Here is a 13061-nt window from a genome sequence, read left to right as displayed (position 1 = left end):
CCTGTTCTTGCATCCTTTTTGTTCCCGGTCAGGATAGAGTGAGACAACAGGAAGCTGGAGGAGCAAGAGTGGCAGAATGGGAAGAAAAAGAGGGAGCTCATTCTTTGCTGCACTTCTCCGCCAATTAAGCCTCCTCTTTCTTTGTCCACCCACTTCATTTTCCATTTTTGCAGCCTCTTGGTATCTCACACCATCCTCTCACCCTCCCAGCTTCAGGGAGACAGCATTTCAGGGAAAATATAACCTTCTCCTGGAACATGCACTCAGCCAATACCTGGTTCCCTGCCTGAAGGAAAAACCACAAGGTGCCTTAAGACATTATGGAGTTCATTATGCAGCCGTCTGCCACTAAGATTTGCCACTCATGCTGGTTTTGTTTGCTTAGCAATAGCTACTGATTTCTAGAATCAAGCAGTAAACTGGTCTAGCAGCTCATGCTAAGCTTGTAATAGTCATTCTCAGTCCCTCTGGAGCCCATTCCAGCCTGTTCATTACTATCCCTATATTAGAGAGACCATCTCAAGAGTCAGCTCTTGAGCTATTTAGACTCCAAAGCCTATTTGCTACCTGGTAATTTATGCAGAAAGGCCCTCAGGAATGCCAGATTTTGCTGCTCACTTTAATGTGAACATTTGCTCACCAAAAATTGGCCTCAGACCACACACCTTCACAGAACTATAATTAGTGGCCTGGGCTGGATCTGTGCTGAGGACTGACCTCATCTCTGCACTTGTGACCACACAGTCCCCTAGCAAGGAAGGGCTGCCCCTCTCAGTTGGGCAGCAGCACCTCTGCACTCCACCTTTCCGCTCCACACAGGTGCAGACATTTTCATTGTTATAGCCTTCTTTATCTGCTTTCAGGCCTTGATTTATTACTGTGAAGCACTTACCCAGCCCAACCTCCAGCTGCAGAAAGCAGCTTGCCTGGCTCTAAGATACCTCAAGGTAAGAGGCAAGGAATTCAATTGTGGCACTTGGCTTTACTTTAAAGAAAGGGCATATGCCAATGATAAACTTTATCTTTTGCATTTCATCTTTTGCTCCCTATTATACTGATTTTAGGAGACTGACTTCTGTGTAACAGAGAAAAAATTCTGAGTTCTGACCAAGAAGAAAAATATCATCCTCTCCCAAAATAAAATTAGCTATAATGCACATGGCTTGCAACTGTAGAAAAGAGAAAGGGAGAGAGAAGTCACAGCTCATTTTGTGTTATCACACAAAGAGTGTAAGCAGGAAGCACAAACTACACTGGCAAATAACTGGTACACCTGAATACTGGGTCTTCAGCTAGCTTTTGGTGCCAATTCTGCACTTCTTCCTGTGACAGAAAGGAAAAAAGTTGCCCTTACACTGGCTATATAGAGCCATGGGAGGCAGCAGCTGTCTAAGCCTATCTGGTACTGGACATTAGGCCAAAAAATGTATTCAATGGAACAGACACACTGCAGACTGATTAGTTCTCCCTCAAAACTGCCCCCAGAGAAGACAGCTCTAGAACATAACTGCATCCAAAACCGATACTCTTCAGTACCTAGTCCAATATCACTTAGATATGAAAGACTGTTTTCCCTAGAACAAGATGCTACCAGGGATCTCTTATAGGCAGTGATAAAGGGGCATTACACCTCTGCTGTATACAAGGTGCAGTAGTGGTTTTTGGTCTCTTGGGAAAAGGCAGAATAAGAATCAGTGGTGGCAACTGGGACCAAACAGATTGAACCTGTGCAGTGCATCTTCAGTGACTCTTGAACAGTGAGAATGGCAACTGTTAGGAAAAAAAACAAAAAAACCAAGAAACAACTAATGAGGGAAAGGTTCTCCATCTTTTGAGATCTTTAAATAAAAAGCTGATGCCTGTCTGAAAGGTATTATTTCAGGGATGTGAATGTTGCAACTGAAAGGCGATAGCCAACCCTGCAAATGAGCTAACCCAGTAGTAGTCTCACCCACAGCATGGAGCTAATAGAGATCAGCCACTCAAGGTCCTGCTCTGTGTCTCGCAGGTTTTGCAGACCACAGCAAGCTCCATTGTTCATCTCAATATATGAACTGTAGTCACTACTTGCACAGACTTGCCCTTAGTCAAGCCCAAGTGACTGGGTTCAAGATGGAGAGATGAGATTTAACAGCTGTGGTAGATGAGTCCTGACTAGGAACATTGCAGAACGCACCTATGCTCCCAGCATCAACAAGATGTATACAAATATTGACTCTGTAGCTCAGAGCCTCTTCCTTGTGTCATGGCCAGAGGTCATATCTGCCCTTCCTTTCACTCACTCTATTATTGTGGTATTGCATGACCTACCTAGAGACACTATGACAGCTGCTGTCTCTGTAGGCCTAACATTTTGCAGCAGAGCAAAGCAGAATTATTCCTTGCTTTCTTCCCAAAATAGCAGAGGCAAGGAAAATTGTAGAAGTGTTGGTCAGCACAGATATCAGTGAGGAGCCTGCAGTAATAACTTCGAGTGACTTGGCTGGCTAGCAAAAATGCTGATACAGACACAGTTATGCCTGCAGGAACAGCCTTTTCTGACCTATCAAGTCTGACATGCTGAGGATGAAACTCACTCCCTTGTCACCTGTGTCCCATTCTTCTTCCTGCTGTACCCGTATATTGGCACATTTATGGCCTTGTCCCACAGCCCCTTGCAAAAGTGGCAGATGTAGCTAGTCAGCCATATTTATGCATATAGCACATAGGTTACAAAATCTGGAGTCCACACTGGCAGGAGAAAGTATCCTTCTCCAAGGGCGCCTACCTGCAAAGAAACCCCTGAAAGTCACATTACCTGCATCGCCACCAAGGCCTCACCCAGGACCTCCCCTAGGTGTGAGGTTTTAAACACAGGGCTTCCTGCACTGGTGTTGCAGAAATGTGAGCGCTCCCACCTTTGTGCTCCAGCAGCTTCCTCTAGTCACTGCTCTGGCTGAGGCTAATGGGGCAAGAGACCTTCTTTTCCTGTGTGAAGAAGGGGTGGATGTTATCATGCAATTCTGGCTATACCAGCATCCTCGTGAACCCTTTCAAGCCAGGCCCAGAGATACAAGGCAGTATTTGTGCACACGTAGACATTCGGAAAGGAAGTGTAAACAATGATCAATATAGTCACACAAGGTTGTGGAATAAAACCCACATTGTAATATGCAATGTTAATATGGTTGGTTTTGCACTTTCCAGGCTACTGAGAGTATTAAAATGCTAGTCACGCTCTGCCAGTCTGACAATGAAGAGATCAGAAAAGTGGCATCTGAAACCCTGCTCTCACTTGGTGAGTTGCATGTTTTATAGCAATTTTTTTTATTTTTTTTTAAACAGAGCAGCTATTTAAGACACCTAAGACATACAAATGCAAGGCTCTAAATTGAAATAAAACTTTACCTAGAGGCTCAAACAGATTAAAAATATATATTCTTAGAAATCATTGGTTTTGAAAACCATGAAAATGGACCAAAAAAGAGAAATTAAATTGTATGAATTTGGAGAGGGAAGGAAAAAAGAGAAAAAATAGCAAAGGAGAAGGTGACGAACAGAAATATTTCATAATGAAGCTGAAAAACAAGTATAAATGTTTTGCGCCATACTTTTTCTTTTAAACAAGTTGGACAAGGAAAGAGAGAGCTTCCTATCTTACATGCTCAGGTGTGCCCTGATTGATGTCTCTCTGAGGTATATCACAACCTCCTTTCACATTCATCCTGCAAATTACACGGCTGCTGTGATTTAGAATTTGATGCCTTTGTCAGGCCCACGTTCAACAGGGACTCAAGCCAACCCAGTGATATTGCACTGACCTGGAATAGCAGCCGTTGCGTCTTGCATCTCATGGGGAGTGTAATCTCCACCTGAGACCTGGTGCACCTCGCACTGTGTATCACACATTCTCCTCTTGGTGATCATTTTCTGTCATGCGCATAGCCTCCATTTCTTAATTGGCTAAACAGTTTATTCAAACAGAAACCACACTCTCAAATGCCATTAGCACTGCCATGTGTTCCATTTGTGCTAAATTGTATTTATATGCTTATTTGGACAGATTCTAATCTGCAAGTCCTCCTTCACGCAGCAACTCAGACATCTTGCATAGACCTTCATTTGTCCTTGGGACAACAGATAACCTGTTCATCAGCCTGTAATCTGACTGCATATCAGCGTGTGACTGGAAGCATGGCTGCACAGTTTCAGGGCTCCAATACTTCAGTGGCACAGCTACAATATAAATTAAAATTGTGTTTTGCTGGCCCTCCCCCGACTCTGCAGGCTATGCATGAATTTCTGCCATTCTTCTGTATGACATATAGAGACCTTTTTTGATTCCTAATGGTCAGTTCTACACACTAGACTTAGTGTTATACTTAGGTGCATACAGATGACAGTACCTAAGAAACAAGGGCTTGACAGACACAGTTAAATTCAGCAAACATAGTATTTCCTTTTTTTTGTGGCGTATAAGTAAGTAAAGACATGGTTAGACTTACTCTTTAAAAGTGCCAAGCCAGGAAGTGAGAAGTGGGTAAACTTTATATTGTCCAGTTTAGAAGGGGATAAACATCATCTGCCTCAACTATATTACAGCTGCAGCTGAGATCTTGAGAGACATAGATTATTCAGTAAGACAAGCATACAAATACTGTCATATAATCATACAAACCACATCTGCATCTGTTTTGGTCTAAATAAAACCAGAACTACAATGATAAAAAAAAAAAGAAATAATGTGAACATTCAGAGCACACTTAATTTTTCAAAGTAATTTCTGAAGTTGCCTTTAACAATATAAGAAATTCTAAGAATGGAGAGAAGTTACCAGCAGACCAGTGCTTTCTAACAGCAGAGAATCCAGAATTTTAAATTTTGTATGGCACTGACATAATATTTTATTATGCTTTAATATTTTGTGTTCAGGTGAAGACGGGAGACTGGCATACGAACAGCTGGACAAATTCCCTCGGGAATTTGTTAAAGTTGGAAGTCGTCGTGGAATGGAAGCTGCCACAGCTTTTTAGATGGAAAAGAACCTGCCTAAAATTTAACAGTGATTAAACTAGGACAGAGCCGTAATTAAGTATGGGAAAGTAGAAAGCAGACTTGGAAGAATTCTATGAGAATGTCCTGAAATGTAGCAATTTACAGATCTTTTAAGGAAAAGCAAAATGTAAGATCCAGCTATAGAGTTCCTATTGGCTCCTCTATGCAGCTTATGATGGAACAGTTGGATGTTGAGGAACAATACTTTCTTGACTGATCCGTAATAAATAACGTATTTGCAGTTATTCAGCCTCAGCAAACTTCTCTGAGTTTTTAAAATCTGGCATCTTCATATATTTTACAGAATATTATATTTGCTTCTTTTAAGTTGTTGTGAAAGCTTGAAATATGTGATGCTGTATCTAAAAAGAACAAGTAGGAGGACACCTGAGCAGAACTACAAAGAAGCTTTCTCTTCAACCATGAGCTAAGTGTCTGCTGCCTTGCAGTGTCCCCAGCAACACTCCAGCAGCACAGAACACCACTTTGCTTTCTCAGTTTTGTCTCAATAATGAAATATAGAACAAGTTTCTTCAAGTTTTGCCTCCAGAAACAGCATGATGTAAACGCTGGGAGGTGTCACTTCAGTGACTCATTCTAAATGCTTCTGCTGGTCTTTTATTTCCTTTCTCTTGCCCTTCAACAATAAGCCATCATTAATCCAGGGATTTGCCAGGGGTATCAAACAATCACGTAGGTTTGGAAAAACTAAATGAAAAGGTAAAGTGCTTTTTTTCCCCCTTCAGGAAGAAAAAGTGAGTACAACTAATTGCACAAGTCCCCAAAGCCATTTTGTTCTGCAGGTTGCAAGCGGGATTGGATTTCATACACTCTAATTAGTGGATGATAGCTTCTATAGAGTGATTTCAATATAAAGAACTAGAACAAACTAAAGTGGACCTTTGAGGCAGTAATAAACAGAGCATGAAGTGAATGCATTCTCTCCCCTCACTGCAAAAATGAAAGACAGTGCTTCAAGCTGTTGATTATGAGCCTTAAGTTAACAGAGAAAGAAATGAATAGAATTTAACAGAAGAGTGTTCCTGTACTGTGTTCATTATGCATGAAATGCTATTTAGATGTCAATTAAAGTATCCAGATTTGCATAGATTATATAAAAAAGATTGCAAACAATTCACATCAAAAGGAAGCCTTGTGCGCCAAACACATTTGGCAGGAAAGATTTTTGTTTTGTTTCATTTTTTTTTACTGTGAATGTTACAGTGTACATATCTGTATATTTATAAAAATATATATTCTTCCTTTAATTAAAAAAGTACATTTTGTACAGTTCAAAATAGTTACTGGTTTGCTGAGGGGTTTAGATTCTTTTTACAGAAGGTGAAGTAACCATGTTATGGTTTTTATAACACATCTATCCCATGAGCTGAATTCTCCAAGGTGTTCTTTTGTACTGACTTCTGCTATTTTTTATTTTTAATTTTTTTTGCCTTTAGTTTTGTGGTATTTGTACTCACCATATTTCCTATCACATTTAAGTTATAATAAAGATTATTTTTTAATTACTAAGCACATCAGTCCATATGTATAGTCACTTGTTATATCAGCAGCTTCCCTAAAGTGAGGCTCATACAACCTCCAAACACAATGGAAATCAGCTCCCAGGTAGCTCAGTTAGAGCAACCTACTTGAGACTGGATTTGGGGCAAACCGTTGTTTAATCATATTAAGGCAAAAAGTTTGTGGGCAATATTTGTCTTTTCAAGTCTGGTCACAATCTTGGAAAGTTTACCTAAATTACATGAAGTCATCTGCTAAATGTCTTATAGAGTAGAAATACATAATTCCTGTTTTGTAGCATGTCAGCTCATGAAGATATTAAAGCAATCTTGTTCTAAATCTTACCAAAACATACAAATTACAGCAAGTGAACAGTATACATAGCAGAGAGTTCTGTTTGAGGGCAGACAGAGAACTCCAACTTCTTGTGCACTAGGAGAAATGGTGCAATGCTAGCTTGTGTTTTAACATGCACAGCCATTGCATTTTCATAGGAAATGGGTTTGGTGACACCTATCTTTCTGCTGGCCGGGGGAAGGTAAGTGGCAAACTATTTTAGTAACTAAAATAAAAATGTAAACCAGACAGGAAGGAAAAGTGGAGAGAGGATGAAAACATAGTGAAAAATTATGTGATGTGAAGTGAACGAAAACACATTTTACAAAAACAAGTTTTAAACTAAAATATTATTTTAGAAGCAAGGGGTGGGGGGACTGTCTCATTTCAGTGTTCCTTCTCCATTTGTTCCACAGTGAGTCTACAGGCCCTTGTTCCTATCCTAGAACCTCAGCAAGAAGCGTACTTTTTTAAAAAAGAAAATCAGAATATTCTTATATTCCCATAACTACTGAAAGCTCTTACATAACATAATACATGACATGTAATGCATAACATACCTATCAAAAACTTGCTTATAGTTTGTGTATTACAGTGTGGAACATGACTTACAAGCTCTGAAGTCACCAGATTCTATGTAATGCATTCTGAACTGTTGCTTAGCTACAAACTGGATGAGTTTACTTTCAAACAAGCACTAGCACCCTCAATTTCTAGCTACTTCTAGTTTAAGTTCAGAGCAAAACAACTTTGTATATCATTCAAGTCACTTCAAAGGCTCCACAAGGAGCAACAGAAAATATGCTGAAGAGGATCCAAAACTATTACCAAACTTTTATCGATTATTTTTTCCCTTCTGTGAAGAAAGAGCCTTACCAGACAGATGAAGGTGCTTTTCATCATAAAAAAATTCAAGATTACGGCATAGACCTGAGGAACACAGAACTACCAATAGAGCAAAGAGCCAAAGCTGCAGTGAGCATGGGACTGCTGGCATATACAGGTACTATGTCAAATGGGTTTGATGATACACTATATCTACTTCTGTCTAGTTGTAGTTTGAATCCACCCTTCGAGAAGTGTATTAAGCAAAGCCAATCTACTACTTCATTATAACCATTAACAGCTGCTTATATAGCTCATACAAAACAGGTAGGAGCAAATCCTGCTCTTAATAAAGTCAGTGAGAAAATTCACAGAAAGATCAGTTGGAATGGTTAGTCTCATAGTTAAGTTCCTACTGTGGTATCTGAGACTGACAAGCTCAAACCTGGTTTATAGATGTATAAAGGCTAAATTCCCTCTTTGAGTACTGTTTAAAAAAGGGTAAACAAAATGGAAAGAATTATGTTCTGACATGATTCATGACAACATATGAAAAGAAAAGAAAAAAAAAACCTCACACTCTTAATTTAAGAACAAAACCAAACAGAAGTCCCAGAAGCTTCTGCCCTCAGGGTTAAAAAGTAAACTCTTGAAAAAGCGAACCCTAAAGCTTCTAAAACCAGAAGGCAAATAAAAAGAAACAGACCATTATACTTGTCTCATAACTTACCTGTTCTTATGCTCTCAAGGCTGGCAATACTGCTTTTTCCTACATTGTTAATGTAGGAAATGTTAATGTAAGAGCTCTTCTTTTTGGAGTAGAAAAAAACCAAACCTGTAGAGATGAATTTAACAAAACAGACACCAACTAGCAAAGAAACACCCAGCAGACACTAATTATAAAACCTCTTACTTAGGGCTGCAGCTGGTTGACTCTTGCAAATTTAAAGGTCATGGCTAGCTATGCCAGAAAACCTTCACAGTTTTCTGGCACTATGGTGGTTTCTGCCTGGTAGATACAAGCCCATATTGCCTCTACGCTAGTCTACAGCAGCAGGATAAATTAGCCTGCCCAGAGTTTCACACTGCTATGAATAAGGTACTTCCTGTACTCCACCTACTCCAAGGAAAGTGATCTAATGCAGCTTCTAATGCAGCTTTACACTAAGCTGCAGCCTGTGTTATATACTCATTATTGCTGACTTTAAGCATTCAAAATTAGGAGTCAAGAAGACTACCTGTCAGTACATCTTACATATGGACCTCACCCACTCTAGGCTTGCCAAGAAGCTGGTCATCTGCCCTAAAGAGTGGGGTCTTCTCCAGCTGCCACTGCTTTCTCACTGCTACCCGGGTGATACATTTAAGTAACTGGAGGAAGCCATAAGAAAATGTTTAGGGGAAGGCAGCTGTGTAATTTCCTGTATTTTAGCCTCAAACCCTATACATAAGTCTATGGGAATTAAAGGAAAAGTCAGTATCCCATATGTTTGATACTATATGGGATGCTGTATTTGATGTGCTAGAAATCCCAGATATATAGGATGTTTATTAGCCCTAAAGAAAAAAAAAAAACTCAAGCCCAAAACATTTAAAATAAAGTAAGACTTTGTTCTTTTTATGGGTTTATTTAGTTTAAAAACTATGGAGTTTACATTTTAGTCTTCCACTACAACCATTAAGGTAAGAAATTTGCTCTAAAAATAATCCAGTGAAAAATAAGATTCTCCTAATTCCAGGTTTTGAGCTTTAATAAGGAAATGAAATACTAAGATGCTCTGAGAACTGGCAAAGTAACAGTTGTCCAGTTTCTGTGTACCCAATATGCATAATAAATGTAGCGAATATTACAGCTAACACTACTGTAAATAAGCAAGTAAGATTTTAAACACTAAATCACTTGGAAGCACAGATCCTAAAGCCTTCCTGAAAATCTCATCTTTGATGCAGGTCCTCAAGTGTTTTCCTTTTTTAGACTTTATCAGTTCTGTTTAAAACCATAATCTTTACTTACACCTTATTCACAGTTTCTAGGCATCAAAATAAAAAGTCCAGCTTGTTATCATTAATATTACAGTAAATTGATGAGAACACTATTAGATTCAAGAGCAAGATTCTTAATCTACCTTATCTTATTATTTTTGCAGCAAAAACTCTTAGAGATGGATAAATTTTGCTGATGTGCAATGGAACTTTCTAATGATAAGGTCCACTGTGGCCCTCTTCAAATGTCTCAGGTGCCAGCAGAGGGTACTACAGACATATCATTATACCCAAGGGTTTGACCTTGAATGTGGCTGATAACTTCTCACTACAGGCAGATCTATAAAGCGGCAATAAATTAAAGTTTCTCAGAACACCATTATCATTTTCAGAACTATTTTGTGTTATTACATGAATGGAAAAATAAATTAACAATATTCAATAAATATTTTCCACATAGAAAATGTTGATAACAGTGCAATTCAGTTTCAAGAACAACAGAGCACAAGTAACACACAGGCTTGATAGGTTTTCAACCTTCTGCTCAAAATTTCAAATCCAGTTCTGAAAAGAAAACAACCTCAGATGGCCCTTAAGTAAAAGTAAATGAATATGCAGTGCACTTCCTTGCAAAAGCTACTGAGCAACTTAGCTATTAGTGCAAAGCCTGCAAAATAAGCTGTAACACATGACAATGGTGTAGGCCCCCAGGTAAGCAATACAATGCCAAACACCAAGTGATTTCAGCTTCCCAGCCAAGTAGTTATTATAGTCTAATTCACACCCTGCACACATTATGTCTTGAATACAATGGGTGTTTACACTAAAACTGTTATTTTTGCTAAACCTATTTTCCAATTAAAAAGTTCTTCCTCACACAAAACTTGGGTTTTTAAGGTTTGTTCCTTTTTGAAACATCTGGCATCTGAAAATGTTCTTACTCCCAATATGAGAAACATCTAGCCTGACTTACCTGAAAGCCCATCTTCAGTTAGGATATGCACATTTTATGGGAGAAGTGCTAGGACCTGGTGCTGGTAGGCAGATTCCGCTTCTGGGAAGCCTTAGGATACTTAAGTGAATCAAGAAGTTGTGGCTGTAACCTGTGCAAAGACAAGGAGTCAGCCTGCTGGCCAAGTTGGTGCACAAAAGCATTTACGACTTTTTGAAAATCCCATTCTGCAGTCAGGTTCCAGAGCTGATAATCTGATCCTGCCAGCCAGAACATTCTCTGTAATCTCTTTGTTTGTCCCAAGTGATGTTGATTGTCAGCTGTTCCATGGTTGTGTTTCAGTGGAAGATGAGAGTTTCCCTATATATTTAAACAAAAATAATGAAGGTCAGAAGTTTCTAAAAGAACTAATAACATACCCATATATAATTACTACACATTTGACAAGTCCTTCACACATGCATACAAAGTTCCTATACTTCCTATATAGGGTAACCTTACTGCATGTATTTTAAAAGAAAAGGAATTTTGAGGACAGTAAATGAAACTTCATCCTTTTAGAACATTTTTATGCAGTGATTAATGCAATGTCACAAAACTCCTGATTATTTTCATATACTAATGTTTTTCTGATACAATGACTGAGGCACAGGGAGATTACATTATTTGATCAAGGTCCAATACATCCATGACAGAGAGAAAGAGCACATATATGGGTCCAATTCCCATGCTACCATTCAGTCCTCATACCTGGCCTTATCCTGTAGTATATTTTTTGAAGAGTTTATACAGCAGACTGTATTCTTTATGACAAGGGAATGAAGTTAAGTGTTCCACAGTAGCCTTGGTTCAGAGATTTCCTGTGCAAGTGTATTGTATTACTAACCAAAGTCCTCTGTACATAACAATAATGTTGTCTATTACAGGTGGGGCAAATGCTGCAATATGTGCATCAGAATACATACAGGACTTGTATGATATATTTTGCACACAAACCATTTCAACAAAAGTAAGGATCCAAGTACTCCAAGGACTGTCTTGTATTTGTTATATAAATCCCAAAAATCAAAGACAGGCAAAAGATTTAAATCTAATAAACATTCTTCTTGACCATCTGGATGAAGAGCAAGAGTCAGCTTCAGGTAATGCATGCATTACAATCCAATTTTGGATCTGCTATCTGCTGACAGTTCTTTGTTCTAGCACCGTCCCCTGTATTACAGCAGTTCACAAAGTAGGAGGTGAAAAGCTGGAAAAGAAGCTGAAATTGCTGTCTCATATGGATTGGTCTGGCTGGCCAAATAATTATGCGGCAGTGCTTTTTTCCCTTCTAGGGTTTCAGAGACTACAAAATATCTCAAATGTTTAAAAAAGCCACCTCGAAAGAACAGTTATAATCTGTGAATATTTTAAACCAATACACACAACATAAAAGAATATTAAAACAAGTTAAATTTCATTTGTTTATTTATTTACCATCCCCAAATAACTATTCTGGCATGAAAGATCCCTCTTTCCTATCTCAAAACTAAGCAGTAAAGTCACTTGACAGTATTATCCATTTCTCTTTAATGGAAAATTGGGGTCACCCTGCAGAACAGTTATCTAGCATCTAGTTTCCTTCAAAAAAAAAAACAGTACTAGTGCAAAATAAAGGAAACATCTTTGGCCACCATTTCTGTGCTGTGATGGGAAGAATTATGCCCAAACATTCCCTAGAGCACAGACTGGAAGGTGCAGTTGTTTGCTTACTACATTCCCAGGAACAGATGATACATCATCTCGTGGATACCAGATTCAACACGAAATGGAAGCTAGAGGGAGTATCACTTCCCATAATGCTTCTGACATTATTCCCATTGAAATCAGTGGTGAAACATCTACTAAATTTCTGAAATCCACATGGAGAAAATAACATATGAAAGGAATCTAAAGGTGCTTAGAAACTAGTCATCACCTAATAACCCTAACTTACATTGAAATCTGCTAAGGAATCTGTCAGACACCGAGTTTCAACTTTCTGTATGCGCTTTGGTGAAATTTGGGGAAAAATGAAGGCTTGAGAAACGTATGGAGAAAACCCGATTTACACAAAATACATAGCATGTCCCATATGCATAAATGAAGATAATGATAAATAACTGTAGAAGCAGAGTATAGCTGCTTCTGCTTTTTTTGCATTACCTATGCTTGAACATAGGTAATAAAGTTCAGAACTGCATTCCTCAAAACCGTTGACCAGTTTGGGTCTAATCTTCTAGACACTTGTAGCCCACAGTGCCAATCTGATAGCTTCTCAGTTGTCCACGCTTGCCCTGAAGTGTCCATTTCGGCAAGACCAGGACCTTCTGCATCTAGCTCATAGAAGTCCTGATAGGGACCCATAAACTAGAATATTTCTGATTATCTC

At 38.8% G+C, this 13061-nt stretch overlaps 2 protein-coding genes across 3 annotated transcripts in view; both read left to right on the top strand.

Annotated features, from left to right (window-relative positions):
- The window catches only part of RIPOR2 (RHO family interacting cell polarization regulator 2), a 74919-nt gene extending 69640 nt beyond the window's left edge, over positions 1 to 5279 (top strand). For both annotated transcript variants that reach the window (XM_067290917.1, XM_067290916.1), the window contains 3 exons: positions 864 to 947; positions 3187 to 3277; positions 4912 to 5279. In XM_067290917.1, the coding sequence (XP_067147018.1) occupies positions 864 to 947; positions 3187 to 3277; positions 4912 to 5012 (276 nt within the window). In that variant the 3' untranslated portion in view covers positions 5013 to 5279. The remainder of the gene's footprint in view (positions 1 to 863; positions 948 to 3186; positions 3278 to 4911) is intronic.
- Positions 5280 to 7692: 2413 nt separating this feature from the next.
- On the top strand, positions 7693 to 12020 carry ARMH2 (armadillo like helical domain containing 2). The gene is made up of 2 exons (XM_067292166.1): positions 7693 to 7894; positions 11578 to 12020. The coding sequence occupies exons 1-2, from the start codon at positions 7693 to 7695 to the stop codon at positions 12018 to 12020; spliced, it is 645 nt and encodes a 214-aa protein (XP_067148267.1).
- Positions 12021 to 13061: the final 1041 nt, after the last annotated feature.

The sequence above is a fragment of the Apteryx mantelli genome, chromosome 2, assembly GCF_036417845.1.
Source record: "Apteryx mantelli isolate bAptMan1 chromosome 2, bAptMan1.hap1, whole genome shotgun sequence".
In the NCBI taxonomy this organism is placed as follows: domain Eukaryota; kingdom Metazoa; phylum Chordata; class Aves; order Apterygiformes; family Apterygidae; genus Apteryx; species Apteryx mantelli.
This window is presented reverse-complemented; position numbering and strand designations above follow the sequence as displayed.